Source organism: Spermophilus citellus (genome assembly GCF_964194105.1).
Source record: "Spermophilus citellus genome assembly, chromosome: 11".
NCBI lineage: Eukaryota > Metazoa > Chordata > Mammalia > Rodentia > Sciuridae > Spermophilus > Spermophilus citellus.
The window spans coordinates 89,031,400-89,048,069 of record NC_138192.1 but is presented as its reverse complement, the minus strand read 5'-3'; the positions used below and the strand labels follow the sequence as shown (position 1 = coordinate 89,048,069).

The window sequence follows — 16,670 nt, the reverse complement described above, 5'->3', positions numbered from 1 at the left end:
AAGATTTACGCCCCATTTGAGATAATGTCAACTCAAAGGAGGAAATAAAAGGAAATGTGTGAAAGACAATGAAAAAGTCAAAAGAACTTTTGACTTACAGAGCTCTAGAACTGCACAGTCCAACAGAGTAGCCACCAACTGCATGTGGATATTTAAATTAAGTCCATTTACTTGTTAAATTACTGGTCATATTTCAAGGCTCAATGGCCATATGTGGCTACTGGCTACCATGCTGGACAAAGCAGAAGAACATTCCCAGCTGGGCAGCACTGCTCTATAACTTGAAATGATAGTGACATTCACAGGATAATCAAACATTTAATGAACAATTTCAAAAGCAGGTAGTAGAGAATGTTAAGACACAGAACTCATTTTGACCCCTTCCCACTGTATCCAGTGAGTCTTGTCCATAATACGCCCAACACAACTGGAGCTTCATTGCCACCATCCTATACATGCTTTCATTTTGAGCATGCTTTAATTTATATCTAGTGAAATCTTGTCAGGTATCTTAGATTGGCTTCCTCAAAAAGCAGACCATCAGATAATATGAGCTTAGACTGTTCATTTGGAAGGTAATCTCAAGAAGCATCTACCATTCAGGAAGTGGAAACATCATACTAAAGGAAGCCAACACAGGACATGTCAATAAGCAGATTATCACTGTGGCAACTCCAGCTCGGTCCCACTAGGGACAGAAGCCTAGCTGAGAACTGTCCTAGCCAAAGCAAGGAAACCACAGTATTTATGTATCAAGTCTCCTTTGCCCCCTGTGAAGGCCAAGCCTGCTTGCAGGACCAGGGAATGCCATCAGACAGTCACAGATGTGTGCAATAGGAGATAAGGTGATAGCAGAAGAGTGGGGATCATCTGGCTAGGCACTGATCCATCAGCTATGGCAGGTTAGAAAAATACCTATGTACCCCCAAAGGTCCATTTGCCCATCTTAATCTCATTTATACTGCTCCTCAAATGAAATGAAACAAAAATTTGACATAACCAAAACCACCAGAATTATAAATTGTTTGAGGTGATTATACCCAGTGGAATTTCAGTTGTGTTGCAATAAGTGGTAGAAATCATGGAACAAATGTGGATATATTCTTAAGTGTGAAATTCCACCATTCCCTTAACTTTTAAACCACGACTAATATTAGTATATTAAAGCTATTGACTTTGGAAAAGATGTATTCTCAATATTTATTTGTATTTCACCCACAGAGAATAGCTAATATATATAGCAAAAGAAAAAAATTGCAATATTTATTCCAACCCATAAACTTAATAATCTTTTTTATATCTTAATAATCATGGACACTTCTCATCAGTTTAATAAAACTGAATAGGAAGTCAAATTACAAAAAGATATGTATAAATATCTTTGAATCTCTATTTGTATGTGTATTTTTTAATTTGCTATGTTTTATAATAATCAGTTATTTTCTATATTTTGCTTACATGTTTTGGATCAAATGAAATTTAAGTAACTAAAACAGAATTTTCATTAACTTGAAATAATGCACAAAGACTTAGGTATAATTGTTTTTTCATTGAATAAATGGGAGTTGCTTATAAATATTTAACCCATTTGTTTCAAATGTGACATGTATTCTCTAAAGTTGAATATCAAATTTTTATTAACTATCTAAATATCCAAATACATAATGTTTGGTTTATGTGTGACTATTTCTTATAAATGGTATTACATTATGTAAAAACTAGAAAATACCTGGTTTGTTGAGAGTAATTCCAGTGGTATACAGAAAATTTTCCGCTTTCAAAAATTGTTGTAGAACTGTAAGAAAGCCGGTAACGTTGCTAATATGATGGTTGTCAGGAAGTTTAATTAAGGCTTTTGAAAACTGAACACTTGGTTGAGATTTGGCATCTAGAAAAAGGAAACCTCATTAACAAACAGATAAAACAAATGCATGTTAAGTATATCACCATTGGTCAGGATTTCACTTGAAAGGAAGTGATTATAATTATTTTTAAATGTCACTATCATGTCCTCACATAATTATTTTAAATTCAGAACTGAATAAGAAGTTGTCCCTTTCTTCAGATCACACAAAAGCACCTTTGTGCTGTTTGATTCTTTTGCCCAGAATTTCTTCATCGTTTTTTTGGATTTCACTCTAAGGAACCACATACTGACCCTTTTTAGTTCATATGGTTCACTTGGGGTTTCCTTTATTTTCCAAAATGAATGGACAGTGTATGCCAGGAAGGCTGAAACCAGTCAAAAGCATTTTATTATTCTCTTGGCCAAAGTGATTTGTCCAAAAATAGGCCTTTCCCCAAGCACAGTAATGAGATATAATGTGAGTTTTGCTTAAACATGGTGGGAGTGGGGACTTGGTTTACCTCTACAGGATTTTCTGTGAACAGAAATATATCTGGGAGTAGCAACAGCTGTCTTGTAACCAAAAACGAGAGCTTGTTTAAAAATTGAGGCAACATTCATACAGTGGAGAGTTTAGAAACAGAAAAACTAGTTTTCAGTAATTTCAACTGAAGTACTGATCAAGCACATCTAAAGTGGGTCCTACTAGGGGAAGAGGGCTTCCCTTGGGTGCAAGCTTGTTTAGGACTATATTATCAGCTCTTTGCAACAGAAGGTGTCTTTGATGACATTTGGCCCCATACTTAGGTGGGTAGGTTCTCTATTAGATACCCAAGCATTCATTAAAAGTCTTCCAAATACCAGTTCCTCAATTTATAAATATTACCTTATTTCAATAACTTTGAATTGACTATCTTCTAACCTTTATCAACTGAGAACTCACTAACAATACTGATATTTCTATAACCAATACATTTATTTAAGTAAAGGACCAACTCCTAAATAAAATTAGAAATTATTAGAAACATCAGCTTTTATTTTGGACTTTAATAAGATCACTGATAAAAGCAGAAGAAATAAGTTGAATTATTAATAGAATGGGAAAAAAGCAATTTTTAAAGGGTTATGTGATATTAAATAACATAATGTAAACTAATTCTCAAAATCACTCTAGTTGATTTTTGATGTGTAAAGCTAGAAAAATAATGCCCAGAAAATAGAGGTTAAATAAAAACAGCACAATCACATATAACTGTTCCCTTATTTAACAGAATAACCCAATACCCTCATATCACTTACAAGTACTATCTACAACTTACTCTTAAAATATGTGGCTTAATTGTGTTAATATACCCTTGAAAATGAGCATTGTATGCAAAATATCGAGTTGAGCATCCTGAAGGATTCCCAAAGTTTCTGATTCATCCTTTCATCACAAATACATTCTCATGCCAAACACTTTATCACTGTACAAACTGAAGAGCTTTCTGTTTATAAATTTTATGAAAAAAATGAAAATGTACAATGTCTACAGAAGTTTTAATACCACCAGAAATACCCATCCTTTCTTGCTTGCCTTTACCAATAGGTCCCCTCCCAATGGGACCTGCCAAGGGATACCCAATACTGTCCAGACAAATGAGTCCTCCTCACTGCTTGGTACAGAGGCCAAGGAGTGGACAGGACATGCTCAGACAGGTCCAATGCATGGATTCCAGCAGAAAGAACAATTTCTAATAGAGTTTGAAGAAGCCCATAACAGGTAAGAAAGTGTAAAAAGACCAAACTGAATAAACCCAACACATAAGTGGGCTATGGAGAACCATATTTTAATAGGGCCCCAGCAACAGAAAACATGACCTCTGAAGATATGTGGTTCCTACTTCTTCTGATTCCTCCACACACAATTCCACATCCTCCATTCTGTCATACCCCAGCAGAATTAGTGGTTCAAAATTCTACCAGATTTCTTGACAGCTCAGTAAGAGATCTACCACCTCACTCCAAGATTAACCAGGCCCAAGTTCAATGTCCCCGCCTCCTCTAAATAATAGTATTAAGTTTTCTCCAAAGTACCAATTAAAGGGCTTGGGGAGTTAAGGTAAGGACCAAAGGATCATCTTCATGGTTGGAAAAGAACAACAGGAGGACTCAGCTTGAATTAGTACCCAAATAAGGCCATTTGCATTCTTTCCTTTGGGATATGCAAGTAGGGCAAGCTATATCTGCCTAGCAGATCCACTACCCAGTCTGAGACCTCTCTCACTCAAGCAGTAAGGTTAACCCAAGGGACAAAAAAGGAATGACCAGCAATCAGAGAGCCCAGATGGTCTCTGGAACTTTTTTCTTATTTCACCAGCCACAATGCCCCAGTGAGAGAAGTGTTGTAAAGTGCAGACAGACACTGTTTTCAGTATTTTCTAAAATCAACTATTCCCGTTTGGGTGTTAAAATAGTAAAAGAAAAAAAAACAATTCCCAGAATTATGTTTTCTATATCTATATAAAACACATAATATAGTTTTATACTAAGATGAGAATCAGTTCAGATTATAGTCAATACTAATCACTGACCAATTTAGGTTTTTCTCAAGTTATAATCCATATTAATTCACTTACATAATAATCATTTCAAGTGTTAAGAATTTCTGTACTTACCAGCTAATTTTCCAGTAATCAAAACAGTGTCTTCAAATAGCCATATATTTGCTTGGCTTTGTGGGAACAGTGAAAGTGTAATTGATGAATAAACTGTGAAATATAGCACAATTAAAACATTTAATGTAGGGGAAAAACTGAGACCAATATAGTTCTATCATCAGAAAGTCCTAAAAAGTGGAAAAAAGCAAACTACTTGATGGGAAGAGCAATTTAAGACAAAGGAAGAATGGATATAAAATATGACAGAGAAAAATAATACAAATAGAAAAAATATTGACATCACTATTTTATTCTATTGGTCTTTTCTATTTCAAACAGTTTGCACCAAGGTGACTTATGAAGTTCTATAATGGGACCCAGATGCAAATGATGAAGTGCTTAAATAACTGTGCTATTTTCTCTGTATAATTGTTATTCAGTTCTTAGGATTTTGAAAAAACAAATTTTGGCTTCATGACTCAAGGTTCTTTAGCTAGAGATATGACATACCTACTCTTCACTTTTAACTGTCCACATAAGAGCACAATACTCTTCTGCTTACAAGTTAGTGTGTCAAACGAACTCAGAGTTGGCAGAGGAGGAACCAATTTAGCACACAGAAAATGATTCACAGGCAACATTTAGTAGTAATGCCGGATGAGTAAAGGTGGATCATTTGAAACAACTTATTTTCTCCATTTTTATTGGCACATTATAATTACACATAATGGAATTCAATATGCTATATTTGTACATGCACACATCATAATTTGATCCATCTCATCCCCCAGGACCTTCCCTTTCCTTCCCATCTCCCTGCCCCTAATTCACTTGGTCTGTTACTGATATCATTATTTTAATTAGTATATTATAACTAAATTGTTTCAAGATTGGGGTCAAGAAACTGGGACAAAATACATCTTATAAATAAGAAATAAAAAAAATAAATAAGGCACACGTCTGTAATCCCAGTAGCTTGGGAGGCTGAGGCAGGAGGATCATGAGTTCAAAGCCAGCCTCAGAAAACATTAGTCGCTAAGCAACTCAGTGAGGCCCTGTCTCTAAATAAAAAAATACAAAATAGAGCTGAGGGTGTGACTCAGTGGATCAGGTGCCCAAGTTTAGTCACTAGTACCAAAAAAAAAAAAAAATGAGTTTTGGGATACTATCAAAACCACAACTTCTCATTCTGCATCTTTACTCTATGCTAGGTAAGCATCTAAAATGAAGAAAAATAATACAGTATCCTCAAACCTCTTAGAGGACAAAACACATTTACATGGAAATAATTTTAATACTTTTAGATATTTAAAAGACCATTAAAGGAAATATGAAAAAAGGGAAAATGCTAAAAGCATCCAATGATGGGTGAAAGTAAAATGAAATATACTTCTAGTTACTTGCACAGAAAATGACTTGCCAAATGAAAGTGTAATTTCAATTTCAGGATACGTTAGGATTTGAAGTAGTGGATTTATTATACTGGAGAGGAGGTGGAGAGGTTGTAGCTTGGACCTCAGGAGGATTACAAGCAGGGCCTTAACCCATATTTGCATACTTTCTTTGTAAGAGGGATTTCCCTGACAGCTTCTTAAGACTACAAAACCTGAGGAGAATCTTTCTAAAACTCACTAAAATAACACTTTGATTTCTTTTCACTTAAAATTTTTTTCTTACTATAAAAGGGATATAATCTCCATGGTAAAAATGTTAAGAAATATAAAATGATGGTTATTGCAAAACCCCACAGAGATAATCATTAATATTATATCCTTTGATAATTCTTACTGTGATTTTTAAAATAAGTATAATATACAGAATATTTTCACACTGCTTTTGTCATTTAATAACATCAGCACTTCCGTCTCTAAACAGTCTCTTTTCATAATGTATCTAAGGCCACATGTCTCATTTGTTAAAGCATCAAGGTTTATGTAAGCCCTATACTACGTGCAATAATATTATAGATTTAGATTTCTAATAGTTCACTATTATTACAGAAATATTAGAACTAACATTCTGGTGGACGAATGTCTGTCCACTCTATTATTTGTATGTTTGTTTTCACAAGAGATTCTAGTAAGTTTGTTGATAAAGACTCTGAAGTCATTAATGCTACTACCTGTTGCTTCCTTACCTGTATTAATGCTCTCCTTTAAAAATCTATTAGTTCAACCAAAACGCATAATGCAAGTTCCCTTGACACTAATCTAGGTGCAGGTTTGAAACTGGAACTCACTTTTTAAAAATTTGTTCTAATTAGTTATACATGAGAGTAGAATGCATTTTGATACAAACATAAATGGAGTATAATTTCTTATTCTTCTGTTATACATGATATAGAATAACACTGGTCGTATGACTATACAACCTAGGGTAATAATGTCCAATTAATTCTATTATTCCTTCCTACCCATATCCCTCCCCTCCCTTCACTCCCCTCTACTTTAATCTAAAGTAACTGTATTCTTCCCTAGCTCCCCACCACCACCATTATGGACCAGCATCCACATATCGGAGAAAAGATTCAGCCTTTGGTTTTCTGGGATTGGCTTATTTTGTTTAGCATAATATTCTCCAGCTCCACCCAGTTACTGGCAAATGCCATAATTTCATTCTTCTCTACTTTTTAAAAACTTTTCCATGGTGAAAATCTTAGCAGTGTGTATTTGGTGTTCAGCTCTTGGTTTATTAGGAAGGTACAGCATGCTAATTTGTTAACCAATCATTTGTATTTCCATTTTTGAACACTGTTAGGTCACCACATGGTCCATTCACCTCATTTAGGGAAGGCACTGGCACTTGCTTACTAATTTGTATAAGTTCTTCCATAGCAAAGACATCTCTTACTGTTTCACATACATTTCCAATCTCAGTGGCTCTTTATGTACAGGAGTTTGCGGGCCTTTTGCTGTTGTGGCTTTTTGATGTACAGGAGTCTGAGCCTTTTGTTGTTTAAAAATGATGAACTAACTTTTATGACATCTCTTATTGCTTTTTTTTTTAATTATTTTATTGTTGGTTGTTCAAAACATTACATACTTCTTAATATACCATATTTCACAGATTGATTCAAGTGGGTTATGAACTCCCATTTTTACCCCGTATACAGATTGCTGTGTCACATCAGTTACATTTCCATTGATTTACAAATTGCCTTTCTAGTGACTGATGTATTCTGCTGTCTATCCCATTCTCCACTGTCCCCTCACCCCTCCCCTCCCCTCCCCTCCCCTACTCTCTCTCCATCCCCTCTACTATAAATCGTTTCTTCCACTTATATAATTTTTCTCCTACCCCTCCTTTCCTCTTATATGTAATTGTGTATAACCCTGAGGCTCACCTTCCAGTTCCATGCAATTTCCCTTAACTCTCACTTTCCCTCCCGCCTTATTGCTTTTAATTTAAACAGATAATTCCTAATTCAAAGTTCAGACAGGTTTTTTCTTTATATTTATTATTTGATTGCATCTGCTCTCTTTGAACAATGTATGTTGGCATATGGATCCAATTAACTCATTCCAAACAGTTAACCAAAACAGCTCTATACCATTGATATTTCACTTTTCTCAATGATTTATAATGGTTCCTTATCCCAGAATACATATTTAATATGTTCAATTTGTATCACAATACAATTTCTTAGTCTGGAATGGCAAATGGCCCCTAGCAAATCTTTTTTTTTTAACGAAATTAATTAAGACTATAAACCAATTTAAGGATAAGTGAATCTGGGGTTGTGGTTCAGCAGTAGAGCACTCAACTAGCATGTGTGAGGCCCTGAGTTTGATCCTCAGCACCACATAAAAATAAACAAAATAAAGGTATTGTGTCCAACTATAACTAAAAAATAAGTATTTTTTTTAAAAAGTAGTAGTAGTAAAATCATTACCATATTCAGGCTCCCTAAAAAGAAATATATTTTTCCAGTTATCCAGGATTTTGGCTTATTCAGTTTTTTGGTAGTGGTTGATTTATGTATGTGTGTGTGTATGTGTGTGTGTATGTGTGTGTGTGTGTGTGTGTGTGTGTGTGTATTTTTATGTCTGTCATATTTGGTAGTTTTAGTTTCCTAACACACATAGCTTTTTTAAGTTTTTTTTGTTTGTGTTTTTGGTAGGTTGCCCTAAATAACCTTATTGTTCTGAGAGAGATTCTTATTTTTCCTAACTGGTTACTATTGCTGAAATATAAGAACATATACTAATTTGTACAAATGCTAATTTTGTGATCAATAAATCTTGAAATTCCATTGATTTTAAGAATTTTAAGATTGATGCTCTGTAATTTTCTAGGAATATGATCATATCAAAAAATAATGTGAGCCGGTGCACATGCCTGTAATCCCAGCAGCTCAGGAGGCTGAGACAGCAGGATCATGAGTTCAAAACCAACCTCAGCAACAATGAGGTGCTAAGCAACTCAGTGAGACCCTGTCTCTAATAAAATACAAAATTAGGCTGGGATGTGGCTCAGTGGTTGAATGCCCCCGAGTTCAATGCCTGGTACCAAAAAATAAAAATGGTTTGATCTTCTCTAATAGTAATCCCTTTTTCCCCCCTAGTAACAGCTTTTTACTCCAAGAACCTCTACAATGTAAAATAGTATGAATATCTGTGTTTATTTTAGTAGGATCACATCTAATATTTTAATTGGGTATGTTTGTGAAATCCTTACCATGTTAAGCATACCTTCATTATTATGGGATTTTAAAGACTATTTACATATAGATTCAAATATTGATATTATAAGACAGTAGTTGTAATCTGTTCTATTACTATGATACATAAAGTTAATAGTTAGATTCAAATATTTATAAGACAGTAATTATAATTTGTTCTATTAATATGATACATAAAGTTAATAGAGTTTAAAATAGTTATAATCCCACAATCCTACAAGAAAACAAAACTACTTGGTTTTAATAGGATGTTACACTTAAACAATGATAAACAACTTCTTACTATTCTGTTTTAAGAATGTTTCCTTTGGAGTTACAGGTAAGATTGGTCTATAGAAGAAAGAGAACACATACATAAGAGCATCAATTGATATCACCTCTATTAGATCTTAGGATCACAGTACATTAGTTTTGTGAAAGATTTGGAGTACTTTTAAAGTAATCTTTGAATCAGGTTATTTTTACCTAGAATATTCTGGGCCTACTTCATCAGAAACCAGTCTTTTCCTTGTCTTTTATTGCCTGTTTTCTGTTTAGGCTCGCCAGATACTGTGTTTTCTTTTAAATTTCAAAGAATCAGTATTTTGTCAATCATCTCTTTTTTATATTTTCCTGTATATATCAATCCACTTTAATCTTCATTAGTTCTTTTGGATCATTTTACCTGGTTTCTTCTTTCATTATTGTTTTTCTGTTTATTGCATAAATAGTGTGGTTAAGTTCTTTCTTTGGGGAAAAAAAGCATATATTTAAAACACAAATCACATTAAGCTCATTTCTATTATGTTTTTCCGGTTATGACTTTATTCAAGTTTTACTTGTGCAAATCTTATTTTTCATTTTGTTTATCATTAACAATTCAAGAATTCAAATGTTTTCAATATGAAACCAAATGAATTATCTAAATTCTAACAAGAACCCTATAATAAAAAGAAACTGATAATATAATGGATCATCCTTCCAATCAGTCAGGCTTGCATTTCAGTATCTTATGTGGCACAACTTTCCCAATATCCAATTAGTCACACTAAGCCCTGCCAATGCTTTCTTCAGTTTGTCTCTCGTATTCCCCTATCCTTTTCACTCCTTCTCCTAATCTAGGCTGTTGTCCCTGTACACCAGGAGCGCTGTCACAGTTTTAGTCAGGCTATCTGAGTCAATTTTAACACTGTTGCTTATACACTGTTGCATAGATCCAGTTTCTATATTTAAACTCACTGTGCTCAAGAATCTACAATAACTGCCTTACTATTTAACATACAAATCTAAATCTTTTGTCTAATCTTTTCCAAAGGTTCTTCCATCATCTGTCCCCACTACCTGGCCCACTCTGCTTTTTACTAATCCTTTGAAAATGCCAATCAATCTATTACCACCTGCAGACAAGCTGTGTACAGAGCAGAGATCATGCTCACAATTCCTTTAGGCTTCTTTAGAAGAAAAATGACTTCATGATTGCTATGGTTTGAATGTTTATGCTCCCCCCCCCCCCGCCTCCAATTGTACTGAAATCTAACCCCAAGGTGATGGTATTAAGAAATATGATATATTAAGAACTATGTAATGTTTTGAACGACCAACAATAAAAAAAAATAAAATAAAAAAAGAAATGGGGCCTTTTGTGTGGTAATTAGGTCAAGAGGGGAGAGCTTTCATGAATGAAATTAGTGCCCTTTAAAAATAGGCCAAAGGGAACTCCTTTTGGCCCCTTCCACCAAGTGAGGGCACAGTGAAAAGGTGCCATCTACATCCAGAAAGCAGACCCTCACCAGACACCAACTCTGCTGTTAGACTTCCCAGCCTCAAGAACATGAGAAATAAATCTGTGCTATTTACAAACCACCAATCTTCAAATTTTGTTATAGCAGCCCAAACAGACTATGTTTTCTTCACTGGCCTCCCTTCTTACCTACTTCCGTAGACTTCTTTAAGAGAAAGTCATTTTCAGTTTACCAGAACAAGGTAGTCCCAAGAGAGAAAACACATATCATTTACATTTAGTGAATGCAAAGCAATTTAAATGCTTACTTGGCATTCTTCCAGTCTTCCAAGGCAAAGCAGTCAACACGTAGCCATCTTTGTAAGCAATAATTGTTAAGCTGAGGCCTAATTTATAGGGTACTTTTATCAACACTGCTCCATTGTTTTTAGTTACTGTGGAATTTGTCTTCGTGTAGTTTACAAATACTTCAACAACTGCTTGACTCAGGTATTGACGACTGATGATGTCATTCACCTGAACTTTCAGCATAAATACAGACACTGGAAGAGAAAAAGGCAGGAATTGTAACCTATAGTGCATGTCACTGTACTATAAAATGTCCCTCAAGTCATTCAAATAATAGTACAAAAATGGTTAAAGAAATATTGATGAAAGGATAAAGAGAAAAAAAAATTCAACAAATTGATTCTTCTTCCTAAAGCTAAATAGATTCAAACACTTATTTTTAATAAGGCACAGTATTTTCTCCATTTTTTCTATTAAAAGAAAGCAGTACCCATTTCTTTTGACACATAAATATACTTTTACCGTTTCACTAATTCTAATGAATCAAGTTACAGAAATTTAATATTAATTCCAAATGCAGTCCGAATTCTTAGATAAAATGCATCGCAATACCACAGAAGTGCATGACTAATTCCTTTATTTTGTTGTTTTCTCTGGAAAGCAGGCGATGCTTTCTAGTTCCTAATATACAAAGAATCAAACAGAAATTATTCCCTAAAATATGAAAAAGTACAGAAAAATTAACATAAATTGAAGAAAATTAGAGTTAGAGCAGTCTTACTCCTCAAGTAAATATCTTGACCATGTGTTCGCTGGCTTTACTAATGAGAGCGTCCAGCTAAAAAAGAATTTGTACCACACTAAAAATGCCTTTGCAAGCTTGCGTCACAACATCTTTGCCAAGCAATCATACATGTGCCTAGAGTAATGATGCCCATCTCATTCCACCACCTTTCCTACCCTCAACTTCTTCCCCTCCCCTTATTCCCCTCTACCCAATCCAAACTTCTTCCATTCTTCCCTTGCACCCCCAATATGGATCAGCATCCACACATCAGAGAAAACATTTGGCCTTTGGTTTTTTGGAATAGGCTTATTTTGCTTAGCATGATATTCTCCAACTCCATCCATTCACCTGCAAATGCCATAATTTTATTCTCTTTTAATGCTGAGTAATACTCCATTGTGTATATATACCACAATTTCTTTATCCATTCATCTGTTGAAGGGGACCTAGGTTTGTTCCATAGCTTAGCTATTGTGAATTGAGCCGCTATAAACATTGATGTGACTGCGTTACTGTAGTATGCTGATTTTAAGTCCTTTGGGTATAAACCAACGAGTGGAATAGCTGGGTCAAATGGTGGTTCCATTCCAAGTTAAGAAATATCTTTTAAGGACTAACTATTTTGCTCTGTATTTGCATAAAGTGATTTTCATCTAACATTTTTCTTTTAACCAAGAAAAGCATGTCAGATAAACATATCCTAGTCAATGTTGACTATGCTACAATATTAATTTTAAAAAGGCCATTAAGCCTTGTCTATTCTTTGTTAAAATACACTGGACTTTATATTGCTTTTGTCATTCTAAGTACACATAGAAAAAATTAACAACCACTCAGTCCTAGGGAAGGTACAATGAAGAAAGTTAAAAAATAAATTAGCTCTGATCCTTTAAAAACCCTCACTAAAGAGGCAGTGTTGTTTTCTTCCTTCTTACATGTATTGGTAACAGAGAGGTTTGACTATTGGCCACAGCTAACCCACAGCAGATGGGACAGGCATAAACTCAGAACTGCTCTCGTCAAAGCTTGTGCTTTTTTTGTGTGTGTGGTGGGGGCGGGGAGGGGTGGCAGGGACTGAACTCTGGTGCACTTGAACACTGAGCCACATCCCCAACTTTATTTTTTATATTTTATTTAGAGACAGGGTCTTACTGAATTGCTTAGGGCTCACTTATGTGGAGGCTGGCTTTGAACTCGCAATCCTTCTACGCCTCCTGGGCCACTGGGTTTACAGGTGTGCATCACCGCACCATGCACAAAACTTGTGCTCCTAAGCCACTGCACTGTCTGATTACGTGCTTTCCAGCAATACTAGCCCCAGTTTGTAGGGTGGGGAGAAGAATTGATTGAGAAAATGTAAGAGAAGGAATCCATCAGTCCTTAAACTAAGGATCCATCAGTTTGTGTGAGGCTTTGCTAATTTCCAGGACAGCCAATCTCACATACAGTCCTGTACTCCACAGTGAGGTTTTGGTCATGATGAGCTACATGAATGCCAGTGGGTTTCTCAGATTGTAATACAGGTGAAGAACTCCTATTATTTATGGACAACATGGCCATCATAATGTCAGAGTACATTGTGTGTTTGTGGATATGCTGTTGGAAACAAACCATCTGGGCTGCCAATGCTATAAAAGCATATCACATACAATTGTGTACAATACGTAATGTTTGATGACAGGTAACAAGCAACTATGTTTCTGGCTTATGTATTTACTATGCTATTTACATTATTTTAGAATATACTCCTTTGACTTAGAAAGTCTTTTATGAGATAGTGTGTCGTGTTATGCTGACAGCAGACTATCTCACATCTACTCTGTCCAATGATTTGTGTGACTACATTCTATAATGTTCACACAATGAAAAAAAACACCGGATGATGCATTTCTCAGAACATTCTTGCCATCAAGAAATGTATGACTATATACTCAAAGTAAATCTAAGGAAGAATTTCAAGACAAAATATAGAAAAATGAAAGATACCCACAATTATGTTTTCTTTCACATTTTTAACACTAGCCATGTGGGAGGTCAGATTATTTGTGAGTAGTCATTACTATCATTACTTTTAAGATTTTTGGTAGAGTGCTTGCCTCACTTGCGTGAGGTCCTGAGTTTGACCTCCAAAACCACCAAAAATAATAAAAATAATGAAAAAAATAAATTTAGGAATGTCTGGTACTAAAAAGATCAGTTGAACTTTGGGTCTTAATGTCATCTGGTCCTCAACAATTTTTTCCATCATATAAATGCAACTCATTAACTAAAACCATGTAATAATTTAAAATCATATATAAAAAACTGGGAATATATACACATTTATGTACAAAGCCTTTTATACATATTATCACAAAAAATCAATATTCCTTTGTAAAATATATTAAGTTCATTCTGCCAATGAAGAAATGAGGATTAAGACAGGTTAGGCAAGCTTCCCCAAACCACCAAGAACTCCAAAGCCATCTTTGTACCTTATAACACTGAGGTTTAGGGTCACATTACTAAAATTAACCCAAAGAACATAGGATCATGATCATCACCGAGAGCTTCAATTCTTATTTGACATCAATTAATAAGAAAAAACAAAATGTCTCCTAGCAACACACATACACACTTATAACAACCTATGGCCTCAAATTAAATGGGAAATAAAACTCTTGGGTAAAAAATAAAGTGTTGTATTGTAGATGACATGATGAACAGTTGAAAAGGTTCATCAGGCACAAAGAACTGTGAGTACAGAATACAGTACCCAGCCACCCATTCCCTAATCCTCTAGTCAAAATTTACTGAGCCACTTGCATAAAGTACCCCGCTAATGCAGACTGCCTAGACAGAGACTCTCAGGACTTCAAAATGTGAATAAAGACACACAGAGGCTGACGGTTCTAGAGTTGAATATCCTAGAAAGGCCACAAGATCCTACCATTATGCTTTGCACTCTGCCCTGGTCCTCTCCTACCAGAGTCTGGGTTGTGCAGTCCTCTGGCAAATCTGTGAGCTCCACCATAATCCTTCCTGTGAAGTCCCTTTACTTACTGTAGCAACAGTCAGTTCCTGTTGCTTGTTCCTCAAGCAAGTCCCTTTAAATGATACATACAGTGTATTTTATCAGCAGGCCACTCACTTTTCTAAGAGAAAGTAAAAGAAAGGAAGGATAATATTAAATACTTTTCTTTGACATAAGGAGGCTGACTCATAATGAGGTAGGGAGGGGGAGCATGGGAGGAATAGACAACTCTAGATAAGGCAGAGGGACTGGAGGGACCAGGCATGGGGTTAGCAAGGATGGTGGAATGTGATAGACATCATTATCCAAAGTACATGTATGAAGACACGAATTGGTGTCAACATACTTTATATACAAAGAGATGAAAAATTGTGCTATATATGTGTAATAAGAATTATAATGCATAAAAAAGGTATTCAGTTTGGGGTATTAGAGCTCTAACTGGATTTGTTTGCATTTAGGAAGATTAATCCATTTTTCTTCATTGTGGTAAAATTAAAAAAAATATTTTACTTTTATCTACATTAATATTAATTTGTAACTATTTTTATCATAAAACAATGACAGCTGAAGAACTTAAAAAAATAAAAACCAGGGCTGGAGATGTGGCTCAAGCGGTAGCGCGCTCGCCTCGCATGCGTGCGGCCCGGGTTCGATCCTCAGCACCACATACCAACAAAGATGTTGTGTCCGCCGAGAACTAAAAAATAAATATTAAAAATTCTCTCTCTCTCTCTCTCTCTCTCTCCCCCCTCTCACTCTCTCTTTTAAAAAAAAAAAAAAAAAAAAAAAAAAAAAAAAAAAAAAAAAAAAAAAAAAAAAAAAAAAAAAAAATAAAAACCATGACAAATCAGTTGAGAGAGAGGTTGGACATAACTGAAAGTTAAGGGGGGAAAATAACTAAAAGTTAATTAGTACTCCTTATTTAAATTTGATAATTGTTATTCAAAACAAATGTGCTTAAAATGGCTTCTTTGACAGCATATCAAGAAATGAGATTCCATGGGAAATTTATTAATCAATTTGCTTCAAATATCAATTTCAAAAATTCTCAGTCTTTGGAATCTCAAATTCCCCAAGTGTGGTAAAACCTCAGTTAAATTCACAAAATAACTGCATGCTCCATCTGTTTCATCCTTGAAAAAATACAGTTGCCAAAATAAACCACACTCAACTCCCGACAATCTGAAGCTGTGTTTGATTCATAAAATGTTTTTTTAAAGGTTTCCTGATCCAGAATGTATGATTTTATTTTTTTAACATACAATGTTGCAAATTTTATGAGAAAATATATTTAGAAAAAAATTTTACAAAGGTCAAATTTTGATTATCGAAAATACTCTCCCTCTCTGATGGGATCCCCTGAACCTTTGATGGTTCAGGAGACAGTGCCTAATGGGAGATGGACCACCAGGGTCCTTTCTAGTTCAACTTGGAAAAAGATAACTAGCTTCTGTCCTGAAATTGTTTCCTCCCCAATCCCATGGACACCATAAAAGCAGAAGAGACCGACATATACACACACATTTTATGTGAGACACACACAAATATCAGGCCCAAGGCCGAACATTACATATGTTAACCAATTTCATCCTAACAAACCTGCAAGACATTTTCCAATGTTAAAGCAAGGAAATTGAGGCTAAAGCTGCAGAGTTCACAAGTTCTTCCTCGTCCACATCCCACTGTCTGTGCT

The 16,670-nt window shown here is 35.0% G+C and overlaps 1 protein-coding gene across 1 annotated transcript in view; it reads right to left on the bottom strand.

Annotated features, from left to right (window-relative positions):
• Positions 1–16,670, bottom strand: part of FAM171B (family with sequence similarity 171 member B) — a 68,201-nt gene that overhangs the window by 11,751 nt on the left and 39,780 nt on the right. Inside the window, exons 2-4 of the mRNA XM_081261825.1 lie at positions 11,195–11,428; positions 4,504–4,596; positions 1,730–1,888 (exon numbers count right to left, since the gene is read on the bottom strand). Of these exons, the coding sequence (XP_081117951.1) occupies positions 1,730–1,888; positions 4,504–4,596; positions 11,195–11,428 (486 nt within the window). The remainder of the gene's footprint in view (positions 1–1,729; positions 1,889–4,503; positions 4,597–11,194; positions 11,429–16,670) is intronic.